Source organism: Papio anubis, chromosome 7 (genome assembly GCF_008728515.1).
Source record: "Papio anubis isolate 15944 chromosome 7, Panubis1.0, whole genome shotgun sequence".
Classification (NCBI taxonomy): Eukaryota; Metazoa; Chordata; class Mammalia; order Primates; family Cercopithecidae; genus Papio; species Papio anubis.
In genome coordinates this window covers 15,224,246-15,243,986 of record NC_044982.1, presented here as the reverse complement: position 1 = coordinate 15,243,986, position 19,741 = coordinate 15,224,246, and the positions used below count along the sequence as shown (strand labels likewise).

Sequence of the window (19,741 nt, the reverse complement as noted above, 5' to 3'; positions counted from 1 at the left end):
GAGTAGCTGGGATTACAGGCACGCACCACCATGCCTGGCTCATTTTTGTACTTTTAGTAGAAGCGGGGTTTCTCCATGTTGGCCAGGCTGGTCTCGAACTCCTGACCTCAAGTGATCTGCCTGCCTTAATCTCCCAAAGTGCTGGGATTACAGGCATGAGCCACTGTGCCCGGCTCAGTGTTTCCTTACTAGTGCAAATCTCATCAGCACCCCCAGCAACCAGAGCAACTGGGTATGTCTTAGTAAGACAGACAAGAAGAGCTGCCTTCCACGGAACACACCAAGGGCCAGAGTCGGGGTTCATGCTCCGCTGTCTTCTCACTCATCCTCACAGCCATCCTGTGAGGCAGGTTCATTACCCCCATTTTGCAGGTAAGGAAACTAAAGTTTTAAAAGGTTAAGTACTTGCCCTAGGTCACCTAGCAAACCAGTGGAGGAACCAAGGCTTTATGCCAGGTGTTTCTGGCTCTCAAAGCCACTGCCCCACACACTTAGGCTTCGCTTGCACAATGCCATCATTCTAGCAAACACTAGAATGATGTCAGCTCCTAGCTAGGTACTAGAAGTTGACGAGACTAAGAATAAATCATGGTATTAACCTGAAAGAGCTCACACATTATACAAAATAGTGTAAATCGGTGAGGCCTTCTCACCCTACCAGCCACCACGGTCTCTAACAAAATACTTCGTTGATGGGAGACCATCCTAGGCTGCTTGTACCACCTCTCTGCTCCACCAGGGGGCACCCTCAACTTGGACTTCCAGAAGGGAGGGATTTGGGGGGATCCCCCTCGTGCAGCCCTCAGGCCCCAGCGCTACGCACAGATACCAAAGCACAGACAGTGAACTTCTCACACAGATTCACAGTGAAACTGATTTTAGGTTCGGAACTGATAGAAACTCCCAAATACAAAAAATATTCACCTGTTTCCAATAACCTTTCCAGAATGCTTAGATGTCTATCAAAATTTTTTAAAGCCACCCCCTAAACAAGCCAAAAGCCCCATCACACCCTGGAAAGTCTAAGTAACTATGAACTTGCACTATCACGTGCACCGGAACGGTGAGCGTGTGCTATTTTCAAACGCAGGAACTGGCTCATTGTTTGCCGGGGCTGAGGCTTCCTGCGAGCGAGCGGGGCTGAGTGCGGCCCCGCCCACGCTTCCCATGACCGACACCTCCTCTCGGGGCGCGCAGGGCAGTGGGCAGCAGAGCAAGTCCAGGAGGGAAGAGGGAAAGGGAGAGGCCCGGCAGAGGCGCTGAGAAACTGGGTCTCAGGGGCAACAGCCACTCAGCAACCCCCACACCCAGGAAAGAGAAAACAGGCTGCCTCCATCTTGCCCAATTATGCAAATGAATGGAGGAAATAACGCCCAGGGTACATTTATAGCAGGGATTCGTGCCCACTGGTGGTGACTCCCGCCATCCAGGGCTTTCAGCCATCCACAGATGGCCTAAGAGAGCCTCTGGGTGTCAGTGCACTATAATCTGAAAGCTCTTGGGAATGTCCATATGGGAATTGGGAAACCTAGCAACACTTAATTTGTGTTTTGCGTCCTGACATCAAGGCTGCCAGACCCCTCGTGTCTTCCCCGGGGAGAACTGTAATGAAACAGTTCCAAGTGGCGCTTGAAGGAAATCGTGTTTGCCTGGGATTAATGGATGGGCTAACATGGCAGCTCCAGAGCCCAGGGCTCAGCTCCCTGGAGGCAGCGGCGGCCACGGCCAGGCTGGCTCCTTGGCACCAGGCACTACCTACCGTCTGACAAGTCTGCGTTCTTGGACAGCTGCTCCAGCTCCCAGCCAAGGTGGGCAGATTCGTTCATGCTTTGCTTCTGTGCAATCTCAAGGACCATGTTTTCTTCCAGCAGCTCCTCAATTCGTTTCTTATCTGTGTCCCGGTCCTGGGGTAAGAAGAGGCAAGAAGTGAGGCTGCACAGCTGGGGAGCCCTCTGGACAACCCTCAGCCCCTGTACAGCTACCATCATGTGCTGTGGATGAAGATGTACTACTGGCTCACTTCCAAATAAACAGAGCTGCACAGAAACGTCCCAACACAGGGCCCTGCTATGAGAGATAAAGCCACTCAAAGGTACGCTGACCTGGCTACCTAGGTTATGAAGAGAGACCCGAGGTCCCTAACTGAATGCTGTCTGAACAAAGTGACGTATTGCACAGGGCTTTAAAGCAAGTGTGCAGCGATGGGCAGCTTCGTGGCTCTAGCGAAGCCCTAAAGCTGTTAAGGCCTCTAAAGTTGTTAAGAGGCTAACAGATCACAGCTCACCCCACACCATCAACAACAGCAAAGACCCTTCTTGCAAAAGACACACACGCACACTCATTCCTACAGAAAAGCAATACAGAAGTCAAGTGCTCTCTGTTTGTGGGTGTTAAGTGGCACCCACTCACGCCTGCTGATTTTAGCAAGCGACTCCCTGCAGTCAACAAGTCATTGGTGGTAGCGGTGGGAGCAGCAGTGGCGGGAGCAGCAACAAACCCAGTAGCTGAACTATCAGAGAAGGGCACGGCATAAACCTGAACCTGCCCCAATCTGTTTTCTTTTCTTTTTTTTTTTTTTCTGAGACAGGGTCTTGCTCTGTCACCCAGGCTGGAATGCAGTGGTGTGATCATGGCTCACTGCAACCGCAACCTCCCAGCCTCAAGCAACCCTCCCGCCTCAGTCTCCCCAAGTAGATGCGACTACAGGCTCACACCACCATGCCCAATTTTTTAATTTTTGTAGAGACGGGGTCTCACTAGGTTGCCAGGGCTAGAACTCCTGGGCTCAAGGGATCCTCCCACCTTAGCCTCCCAAAGTCCTGGGATTACAGGCATGAGCCACTGTGCCCGACCCCAATCTATTTTCAGTGCAGTAACAACACAGCCTGCAGTACCAATTCCAGGTCGTGAAGCTTTGATTTCAGCTGCAGGTTCTCCTTTTCCAGTTCATGGACTTTATCGCCCCGGGCCCGAGCAGCAGTCAGCTGTTCCTCCAGCATGGCCTTGGTTTCAATTAAAATGATATTATCTTCTCTCAGCTCCTGGTTAGCAAAAACATACATGAGAACCATCAGATAAAGGCAGCTGGGTCATTAGGACAGAATTCTAAAACCAAAGCTCTTTCAGGCATCTGGACCCAAGCAAACAATCCAGAGGGGAGTCCGAGGCAGGAAGTTTTTTCTCCACTTTTTGTTTTTATCATCTTCACTTTTTTTTTTTCGAGACAGAATCTCACTCTGTTGCCCAGGCTGGGGTGCAGTGGCGTGATCTCAGCTCACTGCAACCTCCACCTCCTGGGTTCGGCAATTCTCCTGCCTCAGCCTCCCAAGTAGCTGCGATTACAGGTGCCTGCTACCACGCCCGGCTAATTTTTGTATCTTTAGTAGAGATGAGGTTTCACCATGTTGTCCAGGCTGGTCTAGAATTCCTGACCTCAGGTGATCCACCTGCCTCAGCCTCCCAAAGTGCTGGGATTACAGGCGTGAGCCACTGCGCCCAGCCCATCTTCACCCTTTCTAATTGGGCAAGGACAATGGACTTTCTCTGCTATAAGAAAAAAAATCTATGCATCAAGATAGGCTGGGAATAGTGCCAAGGCTTTGACATTCTTCATCTCATTTGGACAGACAAGGGATCTCTGAGCCCATTTCCTTAACAAGGAAGGAGTGGGGTCGAGAGTCAATCCTGGGTTCCAGGTCTGAGTCTAGTAGACCTCTTGATTCAACATTCATTCTACAGATGTGGGGCCTGGGAAAAAAGCAGCTATTCAGATAAGTTTTCTCATTCAATACACTGCTCTGAATCTGAGTATCTTACAAACACTCTTAGAAAAGAGAAGTTATTGGCAGTTTCCTGGAAATGGGGGTCTTTAAGACAGTTAAAGTCTCAGCACAGCAAGCCACACAAATGTGAACTCCACAAATATACACAGTTGAGGGGTCCACCTGGATCTACTTTTGTCACAGGCAGTGATGTGCCCAAGGGAAGAAGTCGGTCCGGGGCCCACATCTCCACTGTTCCTAGGCTAAGGGCTTTCTTGGTTTCTCTTCTCCTGGGCCCTTCCAAGCACTGCTCCGTATCTGGCGGGGAACTGAGCTTCCCCCAAATGCCTTTGCAGGTTACAAACGGCACACGCCAGGAACCTGTATGCTTCTTTCGGTGGGCAGAGCTGTCTAAGGTTTGTCCCACTTACGAATCACACTGGGAACCAGGCGGGGAGTTCCTGCTTATCCACCATGTGCTCATCTTCCTATGTGGGCCAGAATCCAAGATTCCTGGTGCAGGGGAAGCCACACACTTTCCAGCCAGCGGACACAGCTTTGATCAAAGCCTGGCAGGGGTGAGGGGCTTGACCATTAAGTCTCTGGATTCACCTGCATGCCCTTCTCTGCCTGTCCCCAGCAGAGACCACATCTACTATGTGGCTGGCCCTGCCCCAGGCAATCCATGAACCGCCTTACTCACAGTGGCCCTCAGAGAGAGGCAGGGACAGTCCCTTCCCGCAGATGAAAGACCAACTCAGAAAAAATAATGAGCTCAAAGCCACGAACCTAGTGAGGTACAAAGCTGGAGCCTGACAAGCTGCAGACCCTGTGCTCTCCTCACTGCCCTCGGCTCCCTGAAGCCCACCCTCGGGGGCTTGTGTGGGTGAAAGGCCCCTATTGTACTAATGACATGAGCCAGAGCACAATGACAGACTTCAAAGCAGAAAGAAGGCCCGGTCTTTTTTCTCTGGCTTTTGCCCCCACTCTTCCGACCAGTGTTCCAGCAGGGTCCACCACCAGCACTCCCCAGCATCACTACCCTCAGGCCCTAAGCAACCACCGCACAGGCTGCCGCCGCTTCACCCTCACAACCAACTCCTATTTAGCCCTCAAGACCCAGCCTGAGTTATCCGCTTGGAGAAGGGCTTGAGAATTCACTGTGTTGCACCCAAGTCAGGCTTCTGGGCTCCTAGTGTTCCCCTGGTCTGCTCTGAGGCCACAGCAGGCCGGCCTGTTCCTCCCCTAGATCAGGAACCCCGGGCAGGACTGTTGTGCTTTTGCTCTTGTGAGCCTCGCATAAGTGTTCAATAACAGTAGTTGGCCAAATCATGCCACAAGGAGGAATCAAAGGCGGCATGTGAGGTGGACCTTAAAGAACTCAAGAGACTTCCCGGAATGCATGGGGATGGCCAGGAGTGGGAGATGGCATGGAACAGAAGACTTCTAACTGCTACTCAAATATGCCGTGGTTTTCTGGCCATTTCAACCTCCACTATATGTAAGGTAACAAAAACATCTCGAGTGCCCTGCACACCCCACCACCACCTCTGAAATGAGAAGCCAGATCCAGAAGCAGCTGTGGCCAAGCTCCCGAAGCAAGCCCAGAGCTCCCCCGGGGACCTGGTGAGGAGGAGTGGGAAGCCCAATTCCACACCTCTGGGTAGCTGTCCAAGGCCAGAACGCCCCACCACGGCCCCAACCACCAGTGACCTGGGGGGCTAAAGGCCCGGCCCAGCCCAGCAAACAGCTGAGGGGACCACACTCATGAAGTCACAGGCCAGGCCTGAGGGCGGGTCCAGGAGGCTCGAGAGCTCACTTCTAATCCGCCACTGCGACTTGGGGCAGTGATTAGGCATGGGCGCTAACAGGCCCCGATTCCCAGGGCTGCTACATACACTCTCAACCCGGATTCCTCCTTTACAGGATGGGCCTGAAACCAGGGTGACGCAGAGCTCGGATGATGCGTGTAAAATACTCCATGCGCAGTGCCTGAGACCTACAAACTCCCCAGCTGCCATCACCACCAACTCACACCAACAGACCACCCCCGGCACTCACCGTGGAGCACTTAGCATGTTAACAGCAAAAACTGGCTTCTAGGGTGCCTCCTGACCCCTGAGGAGCACACAGCACCAGAGCGGGTACAGAATCAAAGAAACGAGCTGTCCCCCACCAGGGAGTCGGTAGCGACCACGATGCCGTACAGTTCCCTAAAGGAGGCCATAGCAGCAGGAGGCCAGCCCAGGGCATCCTCAGTGGGGAGGGTCTGGGTCAGCTGACTCAGGGTGGGCAGACCTCCTACCCACCCAGGAAACATCACCCCCGCTCTGAACTCTACCTGCTCATCCAGCTTCGTGGACATCCCTTGAACTTCACCTGCCTGTTTTCAAACTTCGCCCGCTTTGAGGAGCATGGGGGACTTAAACCTTAAACCAAACGTCAGGTCTGTCCTGTTCAACGTCTTAGTGTGCTGAACCTCACCACAACTCCTCAGCAGTTATTAAGGAATGAGGGAGACACAAAAGATACAAAGTCCCAGGTGGGAACAGAAGCCCTCCCTGCGTTCAAGGTGTCCTTAGTAAGTACCCTGAATCTTGACATTCCCTGATTATGACGTGATGTGTCAGCTCTAATGTGAGCTGCTGGAGGCTGGGGCCCTTCCTCAGGCCTCCACGGCCTCGGAGACAGTGGCAGCCCCTCACCCCTCCTGAGAGTACCCCACTTTCAGCACTCCCCACATTCCCTTTATTTCCTCCTTCCTGTGAAGGCTGAAGCTCACGTTCATTCACAGGCAAGCATCAAGGTCGTGGAGGTAGACAGTCATTCCCATCCCAGGTCCCCCTGCTTAGCAACTGCCATGTTATTAATTAATCAATCGTCAGTTTCCTCATCTGAAAAGAGGGAAGGAACTGACGTGGCTGCTAAACCTGCAGAGCCACCATAAGGCTTCAGTGCACGGACGCAGTTAGGGCCTGACACCATTCCTAGCAGGCGGGGAAAGCTCCACAGACACACAGTCTAGTTACCGCTCACTGAAAGACCCGATTGTGCACCTCATTTGGGCCAGCCCCTGAGACCGTGCAGGCCCAGTCAGGCGATGTGTTCAGCTCTGCAGGTTTTAAGTCTCTGTCACAATTACTCAGCTCCACAGAGGGAGCACAAAAAGAGACAACAAATGGGCATTAGCTGTGCTCCAACACAACTGTGTTCATAAAAACTCACGGGGGCCGGGTTTGCCCAGGGACTGCCATCTGCTGACCCCTGAGCCAGAAGGCGCATGGGGCACAGAGGACCAGGGGTCAATAAGGCACAGAACCTGTCTTCAAAGAGCTCCCACTCTGGCTGGGAAGCAGACAGGACAGTGCCACGTGACGAGCACTGCCTGCAGTCAGGAGGGGTTTCAAGGTGCCTGGAGCAGGAGGCTGGGAGACGCAGCCTGCATAGATCAGCACCCCATCCCTGACCTGGCCCCGGAGTCTGAGGAGCGAGCTGGGAGGAGACAGCGGGGCTGAGCCGAGGAAGCACTTGTGCAAAAGCACCAGGAGTCCTGGGGGAGCTGAAGGGGGCGAGTGGCAGACGAGGGTACAGTGTGGATTTTACCCAGGAGCCATGGAGAGCGGCTGCAAAGGCCTCTGCAGCAGGACAGACAGAGGCAGATTGGCCAGTCCAGACTGTTAGGGAGGGCACTCCACAGGCAGACTCTGGAGTAACATGAGCGAGGATGCCAGTGAGGCTGAGGCGCCCTCTTCAACACCCGCCTCCGGACAGGGAGATGCTGGGAGGTGAGAAACAGGCTTATAAACAGGAGGGGCACCTGGGCCTGGGACGCGGGGGGTGGGCAGGAAGACAAAGAACCAAGGTGGCCCTATGCTCACGTGAGTGGATGTGACTCCAGACCAGAGACAGGACAGGCAGGTGCGGAGGGAAAGACAATGACTCTGAACACACTGGCCTTGAGACGTCTCTGGACGACCCGGGTACACTGAGGCCTGGAGCACAAGACAGAGCCTCAGCCAAAGATTAACATCTGGCACTCAAGGGTCTATGTGTATGGGCTAAGAGAAGTGGGCAGGGCAGGTGAGCCATCCCTGGAGAAAGCCCAGAGGAGCAAAGGGCGAGGGGTGGATGAGGGCCCTGATATTGAGGGGTGGTACCTGCGAGGGGAGGGTGAGTCCAGGAGTGGGGAGAGTGGAAGCTCAGGCAGGAAGTGGTAGGAGGGGCTGGGGCCGAGGAGTGCTTGCCGGATATGTCCATGTCAGGAGCACTCTTCACTGGCAAGAGTGGCTTTGGTAAGTGGGGGGGTGCAGGCACGGCAGGTGGCCCCAGAGACTGGGGGAAATGGGCCCACAGCTGACACTGCTTCCACACAGGTCTGCCTTTGAGCCCAGGGAGAGGCAGCTGGAGAGAGTGGAGGAAAGTGGAAAGGTCTGTTTTAAGTAAAAGATGGGAGAGCCTCGGGGCCTCAAGACACTGGACCCAAATCAACAAACATGTCCCAAGCACCTTTTCCTCCCGAAGATGACTGAGACCTCTGAGAGCTGCAGGAGATGCTGTGTGGGGCCAGAGGAGGCTGGAGGAGGGCAGGAGAGCTGGGGCCCTATCTCCAGGCCTCGTGGGCAAGGCAGACCAGGCCACAGCAGAGCTCCTGCCCCACCCCATTCCTGGTCACCATGGCGGGGGGAGGATGTGCACACGTGTGTGTGCACGTGCAAGAGAGGAGAGAAAGAGAGACACACACACATTCTGGGAATGATCATTAGCCCAGCTCCTCACTGGTTGGTGCTGGCCAACAACCCTTTCTGTCCCTCTGGCTGACCCCTCACTGCAGAGATCTATTCCAGGGTCCTCACCTCCTCTGGGGCAGCTCCCTGTCAGGGAGGCTCCCCATGGAGAGATGCACCCCAGGATAAGCCCATTGCAAACATGCTCCTGTATCACAGGATGCCAAGGTCTCAGACATGCCCCAGAGCACCCCCCACTTTGATAGATGGGGACAAGACTTGCTTAACACCTGGCGAGCTGGATATAGACTATGCCCAGCTAGGTCTCTGCCCCTGGGTATAGACTGTGCCCAGGTAGGTTTCTGCCCCTGGGTATGGACTGTGCCCAGGTAGGTCTCTGCTCCTGGATGTAGACTGCACCCAGCTAGGTCTCTGCCCCTGGTTGTAGAGTCTGCCCAGCCATGTCTCTGCCCCTCGGGCTATTTGGGAGCCCATGCTGCCTAGAGAGCCGTAAATCACACAGAAGCAGAGAGAGGTTACATCCACTCCGCTCAGGATGCACACAGCAACTATGCATCTGCCCTTTGCCTGCAGTAGAAACTTGCAGCCAGTTTTAAAATATGGGGAAAATTGCAGCCAATTTTAAAATATGGGATGCAATTTAAAAAATATGCGTTCTTCTCCCACGCAGCCCTGAGGGCAACCCCCATGCCATGGACAGCACCGAGCAGAAGAACTACTATTTACAAAGGGAAGTCAGGGACACCCCACGCCTGCCCGCACGCTTCCTCCTGGACCGAGGGATACCTACTCTGCTGTTCATTTAGTTGTTTCACCTCTTATGTAAGCTAGGCTAGGAGTAAAAAATAGCCGCCAGACTTTTGAAAACAAACCATGTACATCTGTGTTCCACGTTTTTGTAACCAAAATTAATCTGCCCTTGCCCCGAAGCCTGGGTCCTTTATCTCGTCCTCCCACATGGCAGGATGTGCTCTCCCTTCAGTGATGCACACTGATGTGCTTTCCGGGTTAGACGGGGCAGCCTGTCTGGGCGGACCCGGCCACCAGTCTCTCCCACTGTACCTGCAAGTGCTGCACCAATTCGAGCGGGCACAAATCCAATAACCTCTCTGCTCTCCTGCCTATCTCACCTAACAGCCCTGTCTCCAGTCCCAAGGAATCGAAAAACTCATGATTCCTCCCGTTCCCTCCTCCCCAGACTGCAAGCCTTTTAACTGCAGAGCAAAGGGTGGCGTGATTACCAAGTGCCTTGTGTGTGCCAGGCTCTCTGTATACGCAGTCAAGTAAGACAGACTCCCGCCTGCTGGGGCTCCAGGTCCACACAAAAAGCCTCTGGCCACACGCTGCCCACAGACTGACCCTTGGCTCTGCAAACCCCGCCTTTCCGGAGGGAATCCAGGAGTGAAGAGCCTCAGGGGGAAAAAAAGCACTCTGTTCGTCTGCAACCGTATTCCTCCAGCTTGGGAGGAATCCAGGAAGTATAAAGGGACAGACACACGCAGATGTGTTCATATTTCCATTTGGGTGACAGCCACTGACGTGTGTGCATCTCTTTTGGCTGTACTATAGGAATACATTAAGGAATTCAATGGAAACGTATCTTCTTGCTAATATTTTAATGGTATAGATCTGCTAATGAATTCTCTTCCAAACATATACTTAGTGTACTCTGTTGCTTTATGTCTTATTTTAAACTGAGCCTTAAGGGAATATAGTATTTTAACATTAACTCTGCCAATACTTTTATCTAGAAGCCTGTTGCCATTTTTGTCGTCTGTGACATTTATGTCCAAAGAAAGGCAGGATTACATTTTTTCCTAACAGATTGAGTTGTGGTGTAGTGTATTCTTGGTTATCAAAATACTCATACAGCTTTGGGATTTCAAATTGGTAAATATTCATGATGTGTGAAAAAGCATGACATATACTGCATGCTCTCAAACATGTAAAACGAGGCTGTGTGCACACACAGGACACAGAAGGACACGGCAAACTGTAAACTGCTTGGGATTCTGGAGGACTTTGTTCTTTGCTTGTCTTTTTCAGTTTCCTATAATGTACACGTTAATTTTTTTAAAGTAAGGTTATTTTTTTAAGGGGGACAAGATGGCCTGGGAGAGGGCCTGTAAAATGCAGATTTCTAGGGCCTGCCCTTACTCCCTGGGGTCTAGGGTGGGGCCCAGGAATCTGCATTTTAAACACAAACCCTCAGCTGATCCTGATACAGACAGACACAGACCACATCTTGAGAAACTGAGAAATGAAGAGCTAAGACTTATGGGAAACTGCTTCACAGCTTTAAACTGATCAATATTTTTAACTGTTTCACAATGGATGTGGTTGACCAGGTGTGAGCTTAGGCAAAGTGCCTGTTGTCCCACTGACCTTTTACTTGGAATATCTCTTCTAACACTAACATTTTATTACAAAAAAATGTAAAATTTCCTGAAAGGTCAAAATAATTGTGTCACACACACCCATACACACACCGCCTAGATTCTACAATTACAAGTTTTGCTATCTGTGCTTTATCACATATCCATCCATCTATCCTTCTCTCTAACCACTTCATTTTTATTTTCTGGATAAACATACCTTGTACTTGGGTCTTTTCTAATCTAAGGTTTTACCACCTGTGGGTCAACCTCAATTCACAGATGCATTTCTTGTTTTTGAGAGGGGGTCTCATTCTGTCGCCCAGGCTGGAGTGCAGATCTCGGCTTACCACAACCTCAGCCTCCTCCAGGGCTCAAGCAATCCTCCCACCTCAGACTCCCAAGAGTTGGGACCACAGCTGCCTGCCACCAGAGCCGGCTGATATTTCCGGCATTTTCTTGTAGAGATGGGGTTTCACCATGTTGCCCAGGTTGGTCTCGAACTCGTGGGCTCAAGAGATCTGCCTGCCTTGTCCTCTGAAAGTGTTGAGATTATAGGCATGGGCCATTGGGCCACCATGCCTGGGCCAAAGATGCATTTCTTCATGGTGCTGTCTGCTTTGAACTGCATAGGAACTGTTCTTAAGGACTCTCAGGGCAAATCCCCTGGAAATGTGCATTGCTACACCCTGAAAAACCCGGATTTTCATGTAAAGCTGGGCACACACTTATTTCTTAAAAGCAACACAGGCCCATCAAAGTCACCTATGCATTAAGGTAGTGCCGGGCCTTGACATGAAGCCCACTCAGCACTGGAGGGAGTGACTGGCCCAGGCATCTACCACTGGGGGCAAGGGTTCACCTCAACCCCAGCAGGGCTCAGATGGTACCTGGCTCCCACCTCAAAGCAGCTCAGCTCCAGGCCTCTGAGCTGCATTCCAAGTTGAGTCCAACATACACCTGAGTGCTGAGGTGGGAGGCCCGCCCCGGGAGGTCTGTGCTCCCATATTCGGCTTCTGCAGGTATCTGAGAAGGTGGGGGCTCCAATGCAGTACAGCAGCCACCAGCTCTGCAAATGCAGCACTGCCCAAAGCCAGCTCCAGATACGATTCACTCAGCAAGCATCTCTCCAACACCTCCCAGGGCCCAGAACTGCTCTACATGCTGAGAACTCACCCCATGAAGACACAAACCAAACTCCTGGGTCAGGCTTCCTCGTCCGGTGGGACTCGGGGAAGCAGTGGTGGAAAGCAGGGCTCATGCATCGGGCAGACTTGGGGCCACGCAGCCTAAGTGCTTAAATGTTCTGAAACACCCCACACCACCCGCCTCGTGAAAATGCTTGATGGGCATGCTGCACACCTTCCATGGCTAGGCCCTGAGAGCCCCTCCAGCCTCACCCCTCACCGTCCACCCGGACACACCAGGACCTTGTGGCCCTGACTTCGGGTATCTCTCCTGCATGCTGCTTTCTCGGGCTTCCAGGCCTTTGCTCCTCCCTCTGCCTGGCTCTCCCTGCTTGGTTAACTCCTAGCTATTTCAGGCCTCACTTTCAACAGCACCCTCCCAGCAAGGCCTTCCCTGGCCCCAGCCCATGTTTGGACGAGGCGCCCTCCTCAGTGACCCCCAGCACAGCACTGACGGTGCTGCGTCCTAACCATGTGCTGCCCGCCTGCTCCCCTCTCCAGAAGCTAAGCCCTGTAGGTTCAGCTGTTTCTTCCATGACTATCTCCATGCTGCTCAATTAATGTCACTGCATTAAAAAGGCAAAATCAGTCACAAACAGAAAGGTTTCAAGTCTAGAAGAGGAACAAGGGAGGGAATCCTAAATTGTTCTAAGCATCCTATGAGGACTGAAGATGGTTTGCTAGGGTGTTGTAACTATTCCAATCCAAGGACAGGTGTCCTCCATCACTTATCTGAGTCCTGACACCATAAGCATCTAAAGGTAGTACAACTCACTCCTCTCAACAGTGGCCTGGACTCAATCGACCATGCCCAGTTCATCACCTGCGTCGATGGCTCTGTGTCTGCAAACCTACGTGTATGTCACTACCTATCCCTGAATAAATGTCTCATGCAGATAGACACTATTGCTCTTTCTCTTGTGATTAATAAAATGAATACGAAATCTAAGGCATTATAAATCTCATGGTAATTTTCCACTATGAAAGTCGTTAATGTGAAAAATACTTCTGTCATTTCAGAGGCATGACACTGGAGACTATGGAAACCTCTCTAAAACGCCAAGAACTCCCTGATGCAGAGGGCAGAGCTTGTGCGTTTCTAGATCCTCTGCTCTTGGTGCAGGGCTCAGTTACCATGCAGGCAGGTGCTGGGCAGATGCGTCTGCGTGACTGAGCGAGGATGCTCCCACAAGGCACACAGAGACGGGATCCCCAAACCCACCCTCCTCCGCAAATCAGGGTACGGGGTGAGATGTGGGAGTCACGTTCCATCCATGACCTCACTCTGGGGCTGCACGAGGTCCCTCATGTGCAGAAGGAGCTGCTGAGGTGGTGGTTTGTGCATGACAGTCCCCAGTCCTCCCACCCAGGGCATTTCCAGTAAGTGATGCAGCCGTCAGAAGCTGCCCATGTCCCGGAGCCCATCTGTGCCAGGGATTTGGGCCTCTCATAACCCACAGAGCCAGTGGCCCATCTCCAAGACAAAGCTGAGAAACGGTCTACCCTCTCCACCCCTCGCCCAGGCCTGGGCGGGCTTTGCACAGCCTCTAGGATGCCTTCTCAGCAGGGGGCAAGGAGCTTTAGCATGTGGCTCACATTCCTCAGGGGACACTCCCTGAGTGGGTCTGAGGAACAGACAGGCCCTTGCCATAGCCTCGCCAACCCACCTCGCCCAGCCCCAGTGCCTCCAGGGCCCAGTTGCAGCACACAGCACATGGAAATCCTGGGCCGACAGCCTTCCCCGGCACCGACAGCTCCATGGCAGGGAGAGGACAATACGGTGCTCTGCCTTCGGTGGCCTAAGCAGCCTTCTGGCTGGTAGGAGAGACGTCGGGCTTATTTCTTAGCCTTGAACAAGTCCACTCAATGTGTGCCAGTATTCTGATTTCACTCAGCTCATGTTTTCTAACCACTTCCAGCCCCCCCGGAATAGGCAATGGGAAAAATTCCTAAATCCTCAGAAACGGGGGTCCTGGAAGCTGCTACTGACATGAGGTTGTCAGGGTGAGTGGTCAAAGCATCAGAGACCTCATTTGGGTCTGGGTCTCCATGTAGCCTTGACCCTTTCACCAGCATTTTTCCCAGAACCTTGATAAGATTTAAAATAAAGATGGTTCGAGTAGCCTCCACTGGCTGATGACTTACTATGGGGCTTGCCCATCACCAGTTACATCTTTGAAACCTCACAGAGCCATAATAGTATTCCTATTTTTAGGGACAGGGTTCCTCTCTGCCACCTAGGCTGGAGTGCAGCAGTGCAATCATAGCTCACTGCAGCCTCGACATCCCAGGTTCAAGCAATCCTCCTGCCTCAGCCTCCTGAGTACCTGGGACTACAGGCACGTACCACTATGCCTGGCTAAATTTTTTTATTTTTTATAGAGACAGAGTCTTGCTATGTTGCCCAGGCTGATCTCGAACTCCTGGCCTCAAGCGATCCTCCCACCTTGGTCTCCCAAAGTGCTGGGATTATAGGCATGAGCCGCTGCGCCCAGTTGCCTGTTATTCCCACAGATGAGGAAATAGTCCTAGCAAATTAGCCACAGAAATTGCAAGAAGTCTTTTAAAAGATGCACACGGATAGAAGGTGATCATAATGCCATGAGGTGGGGGCAGGAGAAACTCTGAAAGGAATCACTGCCTTACATCAATCAATGACACTCCTTCCCCTCCCCTACTGACGGGGAGATGAAGAGGAGCAAGACGGGGGCCCTGGGAAGCCCAGGCAGGCTGAGGTGCCAGGGAAGCACCTGCTGAGAGAGCTGTGGCTCCGCTTCCCCAAGCCCCCAAGGACAGGTCAGTCAGAATCTGCTTCTGAGGAATTTCCAGCAGCCCCATCCAGGGGCCTCGCAGCAAGGTCACCTACCTCCATGCGGGCCTTGTAGAAGTCCACGTCGTGCAGTTTCTCCTTGCAGCGGGTCAGCTCCAGCTCCAGCCTCTCCACGCGGTTTGCCTTCTCCCGCAGGGAATCCAGCTCGTCTCGATAGGCACGAGCAGACCGGGCGTCTGCTGCTAGCTGGATGTTCTGGAAAGTGGACAAGGGCAGGAGAACCTAGCTTAGGGCATCCTCTAGGGAGGGCAGAAAGGCCAATTCCCTCCTGCATGGTGTCTCCATGATGGCCCAGGACAAGCCAGCTCCTGGTGGCCGGGGGCCTCCATGTGCCCGCCACTACACGGGATCTCCACCTGCTGTCACTAAGAAACAGGGTCATCCCTATAGCCGTGCTCAGGACAAGTGGCTCTTGGGTGGCTTAAAAGCGCTGCTGTTGTGCTCCTGACCCTCCAGGCCCCGTTATTGGACACTCCAGCCCTGCCACCCCCAGGACACACAGGCTCAGGCCCCCAGCTCACCTCCTGCTTAACTTTCTGCAGTTCCAGCACCAACTGGTCCACCTCATGTCTGGTGTCCACAAGCTGCTCTGTCTTATCCTCCCTGCAGAGGCAGTAAGGACAAAGAGTGTGGGAGGCAGCTTCCTTAACAAGCAGTCCCGGACGCAGGCCGCCACTTCCTAAGACCAGAGGGAAAAGGAAAGCGCCGGGGATTTGGGCGGTGGGGAGGCGATCTGCTTATGGGGCCTGCAAAAATGTTACCGACTCAAAATTCTTTTCTCTTTGTAAGTTTGCAACATTGGCCCTTAAACTATGTCCATCTGCTACTCAGGTCTCCTTCCAAGTGTGTGGGGCAGGTAAGGAGACCCCAGCGGCAGCTGTACCACCCTATGGCCACGCTCTACAGGTGACCAGCCAGGTGACATCCACCAGCTGCAGGAAACCTGGGAGAACAGGCTCACCAGACTGGACCGAAGGAGGAGCACCTCCTCCCTCCAGCCAAGAAAACACACCAGGTGTGGTCGTCCCGGCCCCAAGCTGGAGCTGAGCATGGACTGGAGACTGCCTCTGTGGACAACTTGCACTGTCTGGACTGAAGAAACCCTGAACACCGGGAAGAACCCCTGCCCCCATTCCAGTGCGGGCCTCGGACGGGGAGGCAGCTGGTCCCAGGTCAGAGTAAGCTCAAGGCAGACCCCAGCTGACTCCAGGGCGCATGTCAGAGCTGTGCCATTGGCAGCACCACGCATGTGAGTCGATGCCACACCAGAAACACGACTGTAACAACACACACAAAGGTAGGAGAAGCAGCCGGGGACTCACAGCTCCTGCCTGACGCGCCGCAGCCTGGCCTTGGTGTCAGCCAGCTCCACGGCCAGGTGCTGCTTGTCTTCACTGGAGAGGCTGCTGGTGGGGCTGGGAGTGGAGTCAGCGCTGGAGGACTTGACGGGGCTGGGTGGATGCTGCGCCTGCAGGTAGTCACGCTCCTGAGTGAGGTCCACGATCAGCTGCAGCCGGGCAGGGAGGGGGACGGAGGAGAACAAACGGGGTTAACCAGCACCACACCTGAGCTCGAACAGGGTGAAGAAACCACCAAAAGACAGATATTTCAGCGGAGACTAAGAAACCAGGAGGAAGGTGGGAGAAGGCTGGCGTAGGTTTTGAAAAGAGGTGAAATATTTAGTGAAACAAAAGGGAATGTACGAAGGAGGGGGGCCCCAAGCTCCGCGTCCTGATCCCCTGTATCTTCCCACAGGCCCGAGGTGACCATGCACTGCAGGGGCCGTAACCAGGGAAAGCACACACGTCCCACCCCGACCAGAACCTCAGCAGCAGGACTGAGGCGTCTAGGCTGAAGATGAAGGGAGAGGAGATGAAGGGGCCTGAGCCCCTTCCCAGGCTGCCCGGGCCGCCACCCCGCGGACGCACCTCGCTGCACTCGTCCCGCTGGTCGATGAGCCTCCGCAGGTGGAGCACCATGCTCCTCGAGAGGGCCTCCAGCTCCTCCGGAGCCACGTCGGGCAGCTCCAGCCACTGCAGGTCAAACACGTTCTCTTGGTTGTGAGTCACCTGTGGGCACACATGGCAGGGCAGTGCAGGGGCGGCAGAGACGGGCACCCACTTCCTTCACACTGCAAACAGCATCTCCTTCCAATCAACCTTACTAATCCCTCAGTGACAAATTTACTGTGGCCAGCAAAAGGGTGCCCTATGCAAGTGCGGCCAAACCCTTCAGCACAGCCCTGTTCATACAAACCACTTCTGCTTTCAGAACTGGGTCAAAGAGGACACTGGTTTTCAAAGAGGACCAGAAAGCACGCCTTACAATTGTTTCCCTATAAGGTCGTGGGATAAGACATCTTCACTGGAACTACATCGATGTAGAACACAAAGAAAGAAAGCTTCAGGGTGAGAGGGTGAGGAAAGGGACTATATGTTACTTCTTAAAATCTATGCAAACAGAGCAAAAATATTAATCTTTTGTCAGAATGTTGTGTACAAAGCAATCTTGGGTTGTTTTCTGGAACTATTCATAATCAAACAGTTTTCAGGGAAGGGTGCATCTCATTCCCACGGGCCACAGAAGACAGCCTCTTTGGGCCCCTTTCCCTGGCCAGGCAGTGGAGATACACGGCTCTGTCTACATGAAACAGCCTCTCGACACACACCCCGCGATCTGCCCCAGGAGACAGCGTCTGTTTCCAGCTCTCCTCCTCTCCGTTTCGGAAGATACCATAGTGCTCGGGCCTCAAAAGAGGAAAACAAGAACAACGAAATCGGGGCATCTACTCTGAAACACACCCAAAGAAGTCTTTATTCAATCAACAGAGGTAGAGAAAACAAAAACACAAACTCAGCTTGAGCAACATAGTAAGACCCCATTCTCTACAAAAAAATGTAAAATTTAGCCGGGCGAGGTGGCATGCACCTGTGGTCCCAGCTACTTGGGAGGCTGGGGCAGGAGGACCACCTGAGGCCAGGAGTTTGAGGCTACAGTGAGCTATGATCACACCACTGCACTCCAGCCCGGGTGACAGGGAGAGACCCTGTCTCTAAAAAAAAGACAAACCCATAAAATAAAAAGCAGACAGGGCCCTGTCAACAAAGGGCCTTCAATTTCTCAAAATTTGAAGAGACACTACCTTCTTACTTCTCCCCACCTTAAAAGGATAAGTTTGGATACGGGTGATCTGAGAATTAGGAGAAATCTTATCCCATGATTCAGAGCACCCTAAGGGCACAGGATGGAGAGGCTGGTTCTAGGCCTGCTCCAGACCCAATGCTGGGGAAAGTCCTTGGACATCTCAGGGCCTCTGTAAAGGGTGGTGTGGCTGGGCTTCAGGGGCTCAACCTGGCTGCACCACAGCCACTTACTGAGGTTTTATTTAAATGCTTATGCCCCTCCTCCCACTGAGTCTGACTCAGTGGGTCTCTTAAGGGGCCCAGCACCCCAATTTTTAAAAAGCACCAGGGAATTCTGAAGCCCAGGCCTGACAGCCCAGCCAGCTGTGGAAGCTGGTAGGCCAAGCCACAGGTTCTCCCCAGTATCAACCCAGGGAGTCCTGTGCTCAGCTGCCTCTGCCAATCACACACCAGTTCCTGTGCATGCAAATCTTCTTCATGCATTTATCTCATCTGTCCAATGACACTGACTGCTGAACCCATATCCCCTAAGGTAATTAAAGCACACAGTGCATATTTTGGAAGGAGTGTGGAAGTGGAGGTCAGGAAAGTAAATTGCCACCTGGATACTGCCCCCCAGGGTGGCAGCCTCCTTAGCTGATACCACCTCTGCCAATGTCAATGGCAAAGTGCCGGAAAGGTCAGGCCTCCAAGGCCAGGGGCTCCTCCTCCTGCACTCTGCTGATGCTCAATGCAGAGCCCTCCCGAACTCTCGCTGGGGGCCTGAGTTGGGGATGGGCCGAGTCTCCCAAGGCAGCCTCTCTGGGACTCACTGGTTTAGATCCCCAAATGGTGTCAGCTTGTCTCTGCCATGTCACTGACAGAAGCAGAGAATCTCTCTCTATAAAGATCAACCATTCAAAGCAGGGTGACATTTGCCAGAATACATTTTCAGGGCCTGTAAATCAAATTCTGAGCCTCAACCACTTGACAGCTCTTAAAAATAGTCTGAGACCATATTAGGCAAAAAGAAGGCGACAAAAGACGACTTGATTGAGGTGTTTTTTTTTTTTAATTTTTATTTTTACCCTCATTTTATTTTAGCTGGCTGATTGATGGCTATCTTTCCAAATAGAATCAATGTGCCTGTGGTGTCTGAAACCTAAGATTAGCAAAATCGTAACAGGTGATGTATTCTTTAAACGTTTCCACTCATAGAGAAGTTTTGCCTCCCGGCTACCACAGGCGCAGCAGTGCACAGCTGAGCCCTCCACGAGGCCACGCACCTACCTCCTGGATATGGGCCACGATGCCAGCCTGGGTCTCAATGTCCAGCTGTTTGATTCTTTCAATGAACTCCTCTTTCCTCTCACACTGCAGAGGGTTACATGTGTTAATGGAAGCACTGTTCAAGTGAGGGCGAAGCTGAGTCCACCACGGCCACAGAATGACAGTTTCAAAAGGAACCACCCACCCCGGGCTTCTTCATAACTAAGAACGCTCTTGTCCTCCTGCCAGCCCTTACGCTGATGTGTCTCTGGTTGCTGGGACCATCTACATCAGAATCACCTGGGGAACTTGTTCTTAAAACTCCCATCCGTAAGCCCCCACCAAGATTGAAAAGACCAGGGTGGAACACAGAACGCTTCGTTTTAAACAAGCTCTCCAGGTGATTCTTAAATACGTAAAGACAGGGAACACCTGGTTTAAGCCAGGGGGTG

General features: G+C 52.8%; 1 protein-coding gene across 8 annotated transcripts in view; it reads right to left on the bottom strand.

The window, feature by feature from the left end:
• The window catches only part of CCDC88C (coiled-coil domain containing 88C), a 147,753-nt gene that overhangs the window by 52,674 nt on the left and 75,338 nt on the right, over window positions 1-19,741 (bottom strand). For 7 of the 8 annotated variants that reach the window (XM_009212139.4, XM_017961476.2, XM_021941472.2 and 4 more), the window contains 7 exons: window positions 19,311-19,394; window positions 16,827-16,967; window positions 16,221-16,405; window positions 15,420-15,501; window positions 14,935-15,093; window positions 2,895-3,041; window positions 1,760-1,904 (listed from right to left, as the gene is read on the bottom strand). In XM_009212139.4, coding sequence (XP_009210403.2) covers window positions 1,760-1,904; window positions 2,895-3,041; window positions 14,935-15,093; window positions 15,420-15,501; window positions 16,221-16,405; window positions 16,827-16,967; window positions 19,311-19,394 — 943 coding nt within the window. Of the gene's footprint in view, window positions 1-1,759; window positions 1,905-2,894; window positions 3,042-14,934; window positions 15,094-15,419; window positions 15,502-16,220; window positions 16,406-16,826; window positions 16,968-17,566; window positions 17,592-19,310; window positions 19,395-19,741 lie in introns of those variants that run through there. The other variant, XM_017961474.3, reaches the window with a different exon arrangement.